Source organism: Leptonychotes weddellii, chromosome 10, assembly GCF_054177405.1.
Source record: "Leptonychotes weddellii isolate Sample4059 chromosome 10, ASM5417740v2, whole genome shotgun sequence".
NCBI classification, from domain to species: Eukaryota; Metazoa; Chordata; class Mammalia; order Carnivora; family Phocidae; genus Leptonychotes; species Leptonychotes weddellii.
In genome coordinates this window covers 77,976,865-77,990,011 of record NC_138378.1, presented here as the reverse complement: position 1 = coordinate 77,990,011, position 13,147 = coordinate 77,976,865, and the positions used below count along the sequence as shown (strand labels likewise).

General features: G+C 53.0%; 1 protein-coding gene across 13 annotated transcripts in view; it reads left to right on the top strand.

Moving 5' to 3' along the window:
- The window catches only part of SFXN5 (sideroflexin 5), a 109,374-nt gene that overhangs the window by 64,636 nt on the left and 31,591 nt on the right, over positions 1–13,147 (top strand). For all 13 annotated transcript variants that reach the window (XM_081833677.1, XM_081833676.1, XM_081833687.1 and 10 more), the window contains one exon: positions 4,218–4,308. In XM_081833677.1, the coding sequence (XP_081689803.1) occupies positions 4,218–4,308 (91 nt within the window). The remainder of the gene's footprint in view (positions 1–4,217; positions 4,309–13,147) is intronic.

Genomic DNA, 13,147 nt, shown 5'->3' with positions numbered 1-13,147 from the left:
AGGACACAGCCTGCATGCTTTGCTCAAGCCCCATCCCGTGTCTCCTCACTGGCCTCACAGAAAGGAGGCTGCTGTTGGCCTGGGAGGGACCTTGGTGCCTAAGGAGGCAGCTATCAGCTAGCTCGTGACACTGGAGACCTTGTGTCACTAAGCCCTCTCCCCAGCCTGGTTCTTGGTGCTGGTCAGCACTTACCCCATCTCGGGGATTCTCAGGAAGCTATCTTTCCTCCTCTGCTCCTGTCTACTGCCCATGGCAAATTCACTGGCCTGGGAGCCGGAGCTTGGAGAGAAGTGGCCAGAGAGGGTCCACTGCTTCCTCAGGCCACTGCTGATGTCCCATAGGTCCTGGGCCCTTGCTTCTCCCAGGACCCCTGTCTGCTGACCACAAGGGGACTATCGTGTGCAAAACCCACACCCTGTTTGTTTTCCTCTCCGCCAAAATGGAGCCCCTGTTTGGTTAATTTCTATTTTGTGGCTTATTTGGAGGCTGTTAAAACAGACCCTGGGGGACCCTCAGCGGTGATTGTTCCATATCTCATTATCTTTCCCGAACCCGATTATTAGCTCAGATTTTTCTGATCGCTAGCTGCTGTTGGTGATGAGCTGTGTGCCATTAATACCAGCTGGCTCCCTTAAACAGGACCCACCGTGCCAGGGAAAACGAGCTGGCATTCAGAGCCACCAGCCACTTGGCTTTTTAATTTTAATGGGCTCCACCAAATGTTCCAGGCCAAAGGGCCCCTGAGGAATCAGCACAGACGGGCTCCCAACCCCGCTCTGCCGCCTAGCCCGGTGCCTTCCCAGGCTGCGGCTGTCCTAGCTGCTGGGACAGGAAGGCCCAAGTTGGGGGCTGTGGCAGGAGTGGGGGAAGTGGCCATTTGCCTCCCCTGTATTTGCACCTTCCTGCTCTCCGGCTCATCATCAGTTGGGTGGGCAGGGTGACCTCACCAGCTCCTAGTTTCCCCACTTTGCTCGTCCCCGGCCCCTTCCCTGGCTCAGGCACGCTGGCCATGCTCAGGAATGAGCATGTTGGGAGGACCCCAGTGGGCTTCAGGGAAGGGCGGGCCAGAAGAGATCTGGGACCCTGGCATTGTTTTCTCTTCTTTCCTCCCCCCTACCATGGCCTCTCACCCAGAGTTGGGGAGATAGGCTGGGACACTCACTCTGGACTGTGCTAGTTCTAGCCAGAGGGAAGAACAGCCAGGCAGGGAGGCTTGAGGACAAGTCTGAGTATTTGCTATAACCAGTGGCCACTATTCCTCGTCCTTCCATTACACTCCAGCCCTGCTTGTCCCCAAGAAGCTGCCAGGGGAAAGTCCCACCTGCCTGCTGGCCTCCTGGAGGGCTCCTGCTTTTTCTAAAAGAATGTAGGGGGTGGGGCTGGGGTTTGAACCCAGATCTTTTGTTTTATAGCTGGGGTGGGATGCAGGCAGGGCTGGATCAAGGCCCTATCTTCCCTGACTGGGACTGCCTACCATTCATCTGGACGGCAGCCTCAAGCTGGTCTTTTCAGGGCAGCTTTGCTATGCAAACAGCCAGTTTTAAATGGCACATTAGACATTAAAGCATCCCTCATTGAGATGGAAGACACTTGGAAAGTAAATAGCAACGGTTAAGAGCAAACCTTTGGAATTAGCAGACCCCTGGGTTCAAATCCTAACTTTACATGCCTCATAATAGCTGTGTGTCCTTAGGTAAAGTTCCTTAACTTCTCTGAACTTGTCTGAACTTCTCTGAATCTGTAAAAAAGAGCAACATGCCCTATCTAGAAGTCTTGTAGTAGTGGGGATTTAATTCAGACATTTAATGTGACATGCTCAGCTCATGGCCTGGCACCTCCCCGTGCCCCTTTCCTCCTCTTCTCCCACCACCAACACCTGCCTGTGTGTCCTCTTGCCTCTCTCTGTACTTGCCCTCTCTGCACTCTGTAAGAACATGTGCCCTGGCATCTGGGGGAGGCAGTCACAGAAATAGGCAGTCACTGGCTGCCGAGAGCTGGGGAGCTCAGGACTCGATGAGCTCCATCTGCGAGGCAGGGCAGCCTGGAAGTAGGGCAGCAGGACCTAGTGTGGGCTGGCAGCTCCCCGGCCTGCCCTGTGGTCCCAGTGAAGTATGTCCAAGCCACCACACATGTCCCTGCCTCCCAGCATTCCCTGGAGCAAGCAGAAAGAACAAGAATTGGACTCTGAGGATCGGCTTGAGGCTTCCGATCTAGACCAGACCCCCAAGAGCCCAAGCTGGGTTTGCCTGGCCACACCGTGGCTCTGTGGGGCCCTGGGCTGCCCAGGGCCTGACAGGGTGGCACTTCCTGTCTGCCCAGGTCGCAGCACCATTCTTGCTTTGACTGCTGCAGTCGCTCTGACACCCCAGAGGCCTTCCCCAGGCTCTGCATCTTCTCCAGCGACCCGGAAGGTCAAGGCCAGAGGCGGGGCTGCAGGTGCAGGGTGGCCTGCTAGCTACCAGGTGAGCCAGAGCCGAGAGCAGGCTGCCCCAGGCCCCCGTAGGCCAGCAGTCCTGCAGTGGCCCCTGCTGCCCCTCCTCCCAGGAAAGATCCACGGGGCTGGCTGTGGCCTCCGTTTCGGGGAGCAGTGGCCTCTCTACACCCGTTTCCGGTCTGGCCACATGCAGTCTCGCCTTTTCTCTCTCTATGCTTGTGCTGTGTTCCCCGCCACAATTCTCTTTCTTCTGCTCTGCCTAACCCCACCTTTCCCTCCTCCAAGAAACTCCCTTCCCAGCCATTGCGGATCTCCATCCATTCATCTGTTTGTTGGTCCATGCACGGATTCCTCAGTTTATTGAGCAAGCACTACATGCCATCCACTGTCCTGAGTGCCAGTCATACAAAGAGGAGAAAGGCATGGTCCCACCTCCCAGTCCCGCAGGGGCATCAGATCATGAGCAGGGAACTGAGTGCTGGGGAGGAGGGACTGGGGACGTGTGAGGAAGCAGCCTCCTGCCTGGGAGAGGCGACATTCTTACATAGCTTCGTTTACTGAGGTCTCTTACGCCCCAAGCTCATGCTAAACACTTTACATGCATTCTTTTTTTTTTTTTTTAAAGATTTTATTTATTTTTTTGACAGAGAGAGACACAACGAGAGAGGGAACACAAGCAGGGGGAGTGGGAGAGGGAGAGAGAAGCAGGCTTCCCGCTGCGCAGGGAGCCCGATTCGGGGCTCGATCCCAGGACACTGGGATCATGACCTGAGCCGAAGGCAGACGCTTAACGACTGAGCCACCCAGGCGCCCCCACTTTACATACATTCTTATAGCAGCCCTGGGATGCTGTAGATATTACCATCCCTTTTTACAGATAAGGAAACTGAGGCAGGGCAAGGTTCAGTGACTCCCACTGTTAGAAAGTCACTGGAGGGAGAGCTCAGAGGTGGGCCTTACAGAACAGATGTGGACTGGGTAGAGAAGGAAGGCATTTGGGGCATTGGGACCAGCATGGACAAAGGCCCCAAGGCGGGAAAGCTCCCATAGCATCTGGTGAGCAGTCAGCTGGATTCCTGGAAGGAGAAGGTAGGGTGTTAGGGGAGTAGGGGAGCCGCGTGAAGGAGATTGCACCTTTTCACACAAGTCATGGGAGGAACTGGTCGTGGTAGACGTGGTTGGACCTGTGTTCTAGAAGGACAAAAGACAGCATGGGAGACGGAATGGAGTCGGGAGTGCCCAAGGTGAAGGCAAGGGGGACCCCAGTGTCCCAGGCCAAGTGAGGGGGGGCTGGGGTCTAAGAGAAGAGGACATGAGCCCAGGATGTGCACTGCACCCTTGGCTAAGCTCTGCTTAGCTCGGTGGTCACCTGTGGGCAGGTGTGTGGATCTCCTCCTGAGCCCTGGTGGTTAGGCCTGTGCCTGAGCCCACAGTGGGGCCCGAGAAAGGGGGTGCTTAGAGGCTGAGGTGGGAGTGAGGGTTCCCGTGCTTCATTTGCTTGCCGATTCTGTGTTCTTCTAACGGCGGCCTTTCCTTTCTCCTCAGAGAGGTTGTGTGCGTGCGTGCGGGTGTGTGTGTGGCTGAGGCTTTCCCCTCTGCCTCCCTCCCGGGCTGGCTAACTGGGGTGACTGGGCCGTGTGATGCTGTGCATAGTGGCACTGGAACAGGCGACGCTGAGGATTTGGGGTCCGGGGCAGATGGTGCCGCTCACTCTCTGCTCCTGCCCCAGCTTGCCAGGCCCCTGCAGCACCACGCATGCACGTTCTCTTCTCTCTTCCTAAGGTGGGCCTTAATGTCCTGGTTCAGAAAGCCAACAAGTTCACCCCGGCCACCCGCCTTCTTGTCCAGAGATTTGTGCCGTTCCCCGCTGTAGGTAAGACCTGCACCTGCGCCGAGGTGCCCGCACGCGTGGACAGGCATGTGAGTGTCACACCTGCGTGTGCGGGGTTGCAGGGCTCTTGGGGAGCTGGACTGCCTTTCCAGACCGCTTCTGACATCGGGGGTCTCCTGGTGTGGGCGACTAGAGCAAAACATGGGTGGACAGAAGTAAGGGTGACGGGGGCCCCCGCTGACAAGCCCTGGGACCGAGATCCTGCTTTTAGCACCGGGATTAGCCCCCGGCCACCCAAAGGCTAGTAGATAGAATGCGGTGGATCCTATGAACTTGGCTGGGGAAAATGTCTACACTAGCCTCTACCTGGAATTTAACATATCCTTCCATTGTGAAGGTAGGCAGCAAGCCACAGTAACAAGCAAGAGCCATGGCTTTTTCACCCGTAGAAATCATAGATATTTTCACATCTCATTACAGTTGTTACAGGGATTCTAAAATATTGTTTGTGTGCAACACTAACTCAAAATTAGGATATTTATTCAATCCACTGGTAGGTCTTGTTTTTTAATGCATTACTTAAAGAGCACACCTGTTACTGTACCACAATGAAAAAATATTTTCATCATGTATTCCAATATAATCCCTTTATAATCCTGTATGTTTTGTTTCACCCATTTGGGGACATTATTTGGAGGGGGGCTCATAGGCATCTCCTGGCCTGTGACCATCACAGGGATTCCTGGCGCTAAAGAAGGACCAAAGCTCCTTCTAGTCTAGTGTTCCTAGCCCTTGGGTATTGTGGACCATTGAGGCTCTGGAGGCCTCCATTCATAGTCAGGTAATTGTGGTGCATGCGTGTGTGTGGAGGGGATTTCGCTGCCTTCAGCCGAGACTTTGCTGGTCTTGGAGCCTCTGAGCCATCCCATCAAGCCCAGCCCGGCTCTTGAGAATGCCCCTGCCTTGCTTGGGGAGAGGGCGCTGCAGTAAAAGTTTTTAAAAACTGAAAAAGAAACAACATTGACAGAAGCATGAGGCAGTACATGATTGGTCATCAAAAGAGAAGTATACACTTGAACCATGACACCAAGCTCCCCATTTGATGCCAGAGCACAAAGATGGGGGCCAGCCCAGGAGCGGTATGAGGTCATGTGACCTCCTGGGTGCGAAGGCTAGTCTGAAGAGCCAGAGTCAGATTCAGGTTCCTGGTCTCAATCTCATGCTTCACCTTCAGGGCTCAACTTCCCCACCTGTAAAATGGGAGCTCGGGTACCTACCTTCCTACAACCCAGAGCCGTGGGAGGATCAAACGAGACCACAGACCGGATTCCATTCGTAGGATAGTGCTTGGGAGCACCTGCAAAGCCCCTGTGAGAAGGTGGGAGATCATTACCTGGCAGTCCCACCTCCTTAATGGCCAGAGGCTAATGAACTCGCAGGACCAGCTGCCCGGGTGAGCCTCAGCTGACCCAGATAATTGCTATAGCAACTCCACACTTTTAATGAACTCTCAGCTATTTCTGGCATGGGCCACTAATGGAATAACTCTTTAGATCTGACTTTGTTAAGGGGTGTAATTGAGCGAACAAGCCTGCCGATCTTGCATTCCTCACTCTCCTGGGCTGGAGGGTCAGTTGCAGCCTCAGAAGGTGGCAGCTCTTAGCTGCACTGGACTGGATCTGGGACTCGGCCGAGATGTAATCTGTCCTTGAGACAAGCTGTGCAGACAAGGACTTTGCCAGGGGTCCATTCTAGCCTTGCTCTGCCGGCCGTCTTGCTGTATGACCTTGGGGCTGGTCTTAACCTCTGGAGCTCCTTCAGGAGGAAAGACTCCGCTTTCAGGTTTGACCCTGTCTGCCATCCCCACCTGAGACTTTCTGACCTGTCCGTCTTTGGGCTCCAGCCTGATTCTCCTCCTGTCTTATCCGAGAGGAACCTGCAGGTCCAGCCACTGTTGAGGGGTCTTGAGATCCCACATATCCCTAGCCAGTCGCACAGGTTGCACACAATGTGGTTTGCAGTCCTGATAGTCCTAGTTTGCCAGGATCCTAAGAGCAGCAGATCCTCTCTGGCTACTTCCTCAGGCCTGCTGCCCGAGTCCTGGCTCCGTCCCTGCCTCCCTTCCACCCCTAGCCCGGGTCTCTCCTCGCCCACATGGAGGCTTCTACCTCCCTGGCCCCCGATGTCCTCCCAGGCCCATCTGCAAATGGCACCTGCTGACTCCCCTGGTAGACGCCAACACAGTGGTGTGCAGGATGAACAAGCATGCCCCCCACCTGCTTTGGGGCCCCTTGTTCTCTCAGGCTGTCATATAGCCCCTGCACTTGGCTACCCTTCACCTTATTCTCAGGCTTAGACAGCTTCTCTAGGCCTCACTGTATGCTGGCAGGGCCTCGGTCCCTCCAGGCATTCACCCTGCTTTCCACGGCAGGCTAGACCAGGCCAGGCCACGCCACGCCAACCTCAAGGCCACCAAGAAGCTTGCCCAGGACTTGCTCTGGCTGGTGGAGGGTCTGTTGTCCCTTCAGACCCCTGGCATGATGGGGAGACAGGACTCACAGAGCCATGCATGCTCACAGGAAGTAGGTTGAAGTGATAGGATTAAGCCCTAATTGTTGGGATGGGGGGGGGGGCTCAGGGTGGGGGGTGAGTGTAGAGCAGAAGGGGATCTTAGTTAGGGAAGGGCCCTGAAAGGGTCTCCCCACTCCCTCCCTCCTGGCCAGGCTGGGAACTCAGGTTCAGGGAAAGAGGAGGCTCCCAGGGTCTGTTGCTTCTTCCCTCTGCCCTGCCCAGCGAGTTCTGCCCTGCTCCAGCCTACAGTCTGGGAGATAGGAGGACACCTCCCTTCACTGGGCCCCACATGCTGCCCAAGAGAGAGACCTGAGACTCTGGGCACAGGACACCTCGTTCCCCCACCTGACTCCACTGCCTTTACCCCCTCTCTGGCCTTGGACCAGACCCCACTTCAGCCCCTCCCCACTGGGATGTCTGTGACAGACTGCAGGCCTCCCCTGGGTCTGCAGGGGCCCCACCACTCTCCATGTTTTCCCCAGCAGGCCTTCATTCCCCCTCATTCCCTACATTGTCTCTCTGGGACAACCCAAGGCAGGGCGGCGAGCCATCCCCATTTTATAGAAGAATAAACATATTCAGACTCTCTGAAAGTTATCCTGCGTTGGCTACAGCCCAGGCCTCAAAGGCCCAGCCCAGGCTACTTCCAGCCCACGTGAATAACCCCTCACCCACATAGCTGAGAAACTGAGGGATGTGTTCCAGAGGTGCCCCACGGGGGGCACCCCACCTCCAGGCTGCCCCTGGTTTTTCAGCCAGGGTTGTATGTATGTGCATGCACGCACGTGTGCTGAGTACTGAGAAGCCCTGAGGACGCTCACTGAGCCCTTCTGTCCCTCATGGTGGTTTCAGAGCCTTGCTGTGCCCTGGTCCAGAGCAGCAATCATGTGGGAAATCTCGGTTTCTATTTATACATGGATGTTAGGAAAGATGGTGAGCCCAGGAGCATGTGTGCTGGCATCGGAATCGATTGGGGACTGGTAATTAATTTGTTTAGACCTTAATTAATTCTCCAGTTCTTTCTTATTTGTGGACTGTCACACTTAATTGTGTTCAGGAGCTTGAGCTCAGAGAAGGCCCTCCATTAATTGATGGTTGCTGTGAGGTGGGAGTTAATGGTTTGGGGAGCTGGGCAAACAGTGTAATGAAAGGTCAGTCGAGGAGGCATTGGAAAAACAACCCCCCCCCCCTCCCCAGGTCCACCTGCCAGTCTCCACGAGCAGAGTCCATTCCGGGAGAGTCAGGCCCCGCAAACAGCCTTCTCGTGAGGCCTTGGGCTGGGAGCTGGCAGGAGTGAGCAGTGGGAGGAATGCAGGGTCGCAGGTGCCATGAGGGGGCACTGGTGAGAGGGAGAGGCATGCATGGGACAGGGCCTTTAGCCAGGGGCCCAGAGGTGGGGATCCCCAGGTGTCCCCAGGCCAGCACATCTCTGTACCAGGTTCTGCGTATGTGTGTGCAGGGGTGAGGGAAGGAAGGAAGCCCTGAAGGTCACCCCCACCCACCGGCTGCCTGGCACATCCATACCGAGCAGGGGACAGGCTGTACCGGGTGCTAAGAAAGACCCCCATGTGGGCTTTGAGCTCCCTCAGGGGAGGCCTGAGCCTCAGCCCCAGCCAGCCGGCTCCCTGCGCAGGGACTAACCTTCCTGAATGGGCCAAAATGCCAGCCTCATCTTCCCTTTGCCGGGAAATGACTTCTTCCTGCGCTGTCCTCAGCAGGCCCTTACGTTAAATGTCACCGCTTATTTCATCACCAGGAAAAAAATCTCTGCATTCACCAGGGGGTCTGCTCCTCGGGATGTCTGGGCAGTCTTTGGGAGAAGACTGTCCACACATCTGACCCACCACATCTGCTTGCTCCCTTCACCCCCAGGCCGCAGGGGTTGCCATTGATTTCCCCTTCCCGGCTCCCCGCTTGGTGTTCAAGCCGCCTGGCTTGCCTTGTCTGGGAGGTGGCCACGGCTGTGTGCCCAGGCCCCAAGGGTTAGTCCTGACCCCCTCCATCCCTCATCCCCTGTGGTTAGAGGACAGCAGCTTGCACCTGTATCAGCTGGGCCTCATGACGTGTGTTCCTTCCATCCAGGTCAGTGATAATGTGGCGTCCACAGCCCTGAGGCTCCTCGGGTCCTTTCCTTGACCTGGCCCCTGCTCATACTCCTTTGGAGCTGTGGTGAATCTTCGACCTCCCGTCTGCCTTTCTCAGGGGCCCCAGGCCTTTGCACACGTGCCCTGTTTGTCTGGAATCCCTGCTCTTCCCATTACCTCAGCCCCATCTTCTGCCTTCTCTTGACTGCTCGGCCTTTGTTTCTCAGCTCAGACACCACCTCCTCCAAGAAGCCCTCCCTGGTAGCCCCAGTTAGGGTTAGACCACAGCACCCTGTGTGTGCCTGTGTGTAACCCAGAACTGCCCATTTTGTTCCTGAGTTTGCCTCCTTCATCAGACTGTGAGCTCCCCAAGACAGGGACTGGCTCTCATTCATCCCCAACCCCCAGGCTCACCCTGTGCTTGAAACACAGTGTTCAGTGTGGGTTTGTTCAGTGATGAAATGAGTGCTTGGGCAGAAAGGCTTTGAAATTGGGTACTCATCGTGAAACCCCACCATGATGACATTGGTGGCCACATTCTATGGCTGCTTGGACATTCATTCTGGGTTGTTGTTTTTTTTTTTCCATTAAAAAAAATTTTTTTTGACTGTTCTATTTTCTTATGTAAGTTTTCTCTAACACCGTCATTCACACTTTCAGTTGGCAAGCCTAGGGAGGATGACCAATGAGCTACCTTACCAGGTCATCCGGGTCACATTCTCCAACCTTTCTGGGTTGGATCTGGAAGGATGGGTGGGCTGGGCTGGGTGTTGTAAGCATGAGCAGCCCTAGAGCTGACACGGACCCCCAGTATGTGTCAGGGCCCAAGAGCACATGGGTAGGAAGGCCAAGTTAGCCAGAGGGAAGTCTCTAGTGGTGTGCCCTAGGGCTCTGTCTTCAGTCTTGTCCCCTTCCGTTAGAACTACATTGGACACATTCAAGGAACAGGCACAGCAACTTGGCAATGATTGTGAATTCGTGGGCAAGAGGTGCAGGATCTAAGATTGCAAGTTTTGATGTAAGGCTTGCTGTTCAAAAAAATGTAGCTACACGAGTGTAGGCTTGCCCAAGACCTGACTTGGCCAGAGTGCTTAGGATAAAGATCCAGGGATTTTGTGGGCTGTATGCTCAGAATAGGTCTGCAGTGTGGTGGATGGCTCTGAGGAGGCTCACTCAGACTTCAGCTGCATTACCAGAAACAGAGACCCCAGAACAAAGGAGTCTGTTTAGTTCTGGACTCCACCCGTCAAGAGATGCTCCACACATAAGTAGGAGCCCAGCAATAGCAGCAGGATCTTCTGAAAAACTGACAGCCTGTTATTGCAGTGAGCTGCCTGACCGCCCAGTTAGGGAAGCACCCAAGTAGCAGCCTGGCCCAAAAAGCTGCGAGGGGCACTCCCGTGTGATCAAGTCACCTGTTCCTGGGCAGCTGGCCCAGGACCTGGCATACAGTGGGCGCCCAGTGAATGCTTATTGAATGAATGGCCTTCCGGGTCCGAGATTTTACAATGACCGAAATCCAGGAGCAGAGAAGGTGGGAAGCCCAAGGCAGGGGAGGGGGTTATGAATGCGGGAAGAATAGGGGGGCCGGGGTGGGCTGGGCCTGTGGGGGAAGGGCCAGGGCAGAGGGCCACTGGGGCCTTGGGCGTTAGCTTGGAGTTGGAGCTTTATCCTATGGTTAATAGGGAACCGCTGAATGTTAAGCTCGGGAGCAGCTGTGATAAAAGGGAGTTTTCCAGAAGATGAATGTGTTAGCAGGAATCTTTTATGAAGAGATCCTGAACTTCAGAGTCAGCCTACACCTAAATTTACAGGCTGATTTTTCAGGCCCGAAATTCCCAGTCCTGGGAATTCTCAAGCTATTTAAAAGAAAATTTGTGTCATATACCACTGCCTTTTGGGTGGAATATTGGGGAATATCATGACATCAGGCAAATGTTAGGGTGCACGTCCCTCTTTGATAATCATCCCTCCTCTGAAGGCAGGGCTGGGGCTGTATTCCAGTGTGACTCGCGTGAGTGTGTGTGTATGTGTGTTTCAGGTGGTGACATCCACCCATGTCCACTTGTAAATACATCGACTGTGTCTGGCAGGGACACGAGAGCCTGGCTAGAGTGGTTGCCTCTGGAGAGGGTGTGGGGGAAGCTAAGGGTCAAAGGTTGGAAGGAGACTGATTTTATTATTTACCCTTCTACACAATTTGAATTATTTACTGTGTGCACATACAACCCACAAAATAGGAGAGAGAGAGAGAGAGAGGAAGTAGAGAACTACTTTGGGGAGAACTTTGTCCAGTGTCACTCTGGGCCCAAGATGGGAGCTCGTCTCCTGGTTGCCACTGGAATGTTATTGTTTTTGTTTTAATAAAAATGGTTCTGTTTTTGTCCCCTGATAATACGATTGTTTTCCAAAGTAACAATCCTACTTTGCTCTCCAGGGTAAGTCTGTGTATATCCCTCCAAATTTGAGTAAACATCTAAAAATGTAGCAATCTCTATTTATTGTAACTCTACATAACATAAATATGCCTATATAAATAGATACTTAATGTAAGTGAGATCATACCATGTGTACTGTTCTGTAAACTGCATTTTAACCTCAGTAAGTTTTAGATGCCTTTATAGGGCTGTCCTAAAATCTCAATGTATCTTTTTTTTTTTTTTTAAGATTTTATTTATTTATTTGGCAGAGAGAGACACAGCAAGAGAGGGAACACAAGCAGGGGGAGTGGGAGAGGGAGAAGCAGGCTTCCCGCCGAGCAGGGACCCTGACGTGGGACTCGATCCCAGGACCCTGGGATCGTGACCTGAGCCGAAGGCAGATGCATAACCCACTGAGCCACCCAGGCGCCCCAAATCTTAATGTATTCTAAGGGCTGCAATAGTACCATACTATACAAACTTGTATGTGTGTCCCTGTGCACACAAGTAGGAGCTTCTCCAGGGCAGAGGTTTTCAAACAGCCCCCTGGGGGGGCTTTAAAAAATGCAGAGATCTGGACCGTCCCTCAGATTTCGTTTCAGGCGTGCAGCCAGTGTTGAGGGTCACCAGTTGAGCCTTGGTTCCTAGAAATGGAGTGGCCACGTCAGAGGGCGCACGCACACCTAGCTTTGCTAAGTATTGCCAAATGAGCATACTGGCTTTTTACTCCGCCTGCAAGGGTTACATTTTGGTTTCCCCACATTTGGTGTTATCAATCTTGAAAAATTTTTGTCCATCTGAAACGGTTCTTTTCTCATTTTAATTTGCATTTTTCCAATTCCCAGAATGGTTGAGAAATTTTCTTAACTTTATTGGGCTTTTGGGTTTTCAAATAGAAAAGAGAGAAAAGGGGGCGCCTGGGTGGCTCAGTCTGTTAAGCATCTGCCTTTGGCTCAGGCCGTGATCCCAGGGTCCTGGGATCAAGCCCTGAGTTGGGCTCCCTCTCCCTCTGCCTGCCACTCCCCTTGCTTGTACTCTCTCTCTCTCTGTGTCAAATAAATAAATAAAATCTTAAAAAAGAGAGAGAGAAAAGGAGATCCCTATTTCATACCATACACAAAAATAAATTCCAGAGAGATTAAAGGCCTAAATGTGAAAAGTACAATGTTAAAGCTTCTAGAAAAAAATAGAGATGAACACTGGGGAGGGGCAGAGTTTCTTGATGACACAAAAAGTGCATACCAGAGGGGAAAGGATTGCTTATTTGATGACATGTTACACCATATGCCAGAAGTCTCCATCAACAAAATGAGAAAACGAGCCGCACACTATTCGTAAACCACTTAACCAATGAGGATTAGTCTCCAACACATCCAAAGAACACCTGCAGATAGATTTTCCTCTGGATTAAAAACTCTATCTTCGACTTTTAGTAAGATTGAGTTCATGTTCACTGAATTTTTACTATTTCTTTTAAGAATTCCTACTCGAATATTTTGGTGATTTTGATGACTGTACCTTTTTCTTAATAACTGTTACAGCTCTTTATACATTTTATGAATGTTTTTGGCCAAAAGTACCAGACTCAAACGGGCTTAAGTAATGAATGTATTACTTCACAAAGGTCGAGTGCCGAGTGAGGCACCCGGGGCCCTTCCTTCCACGTCTGGGGTCTGCCAGGGGCTTCAGCTGCAGACTGGCCCCTTTCGTGTCCCAAAATGGCAGCAGCACCTCCAAGCACCACATGCGGACCCACCACGGCCCAGACGTCAGGAGGCTTTGCCTGCACCTGCTTCTTTTTTTTTT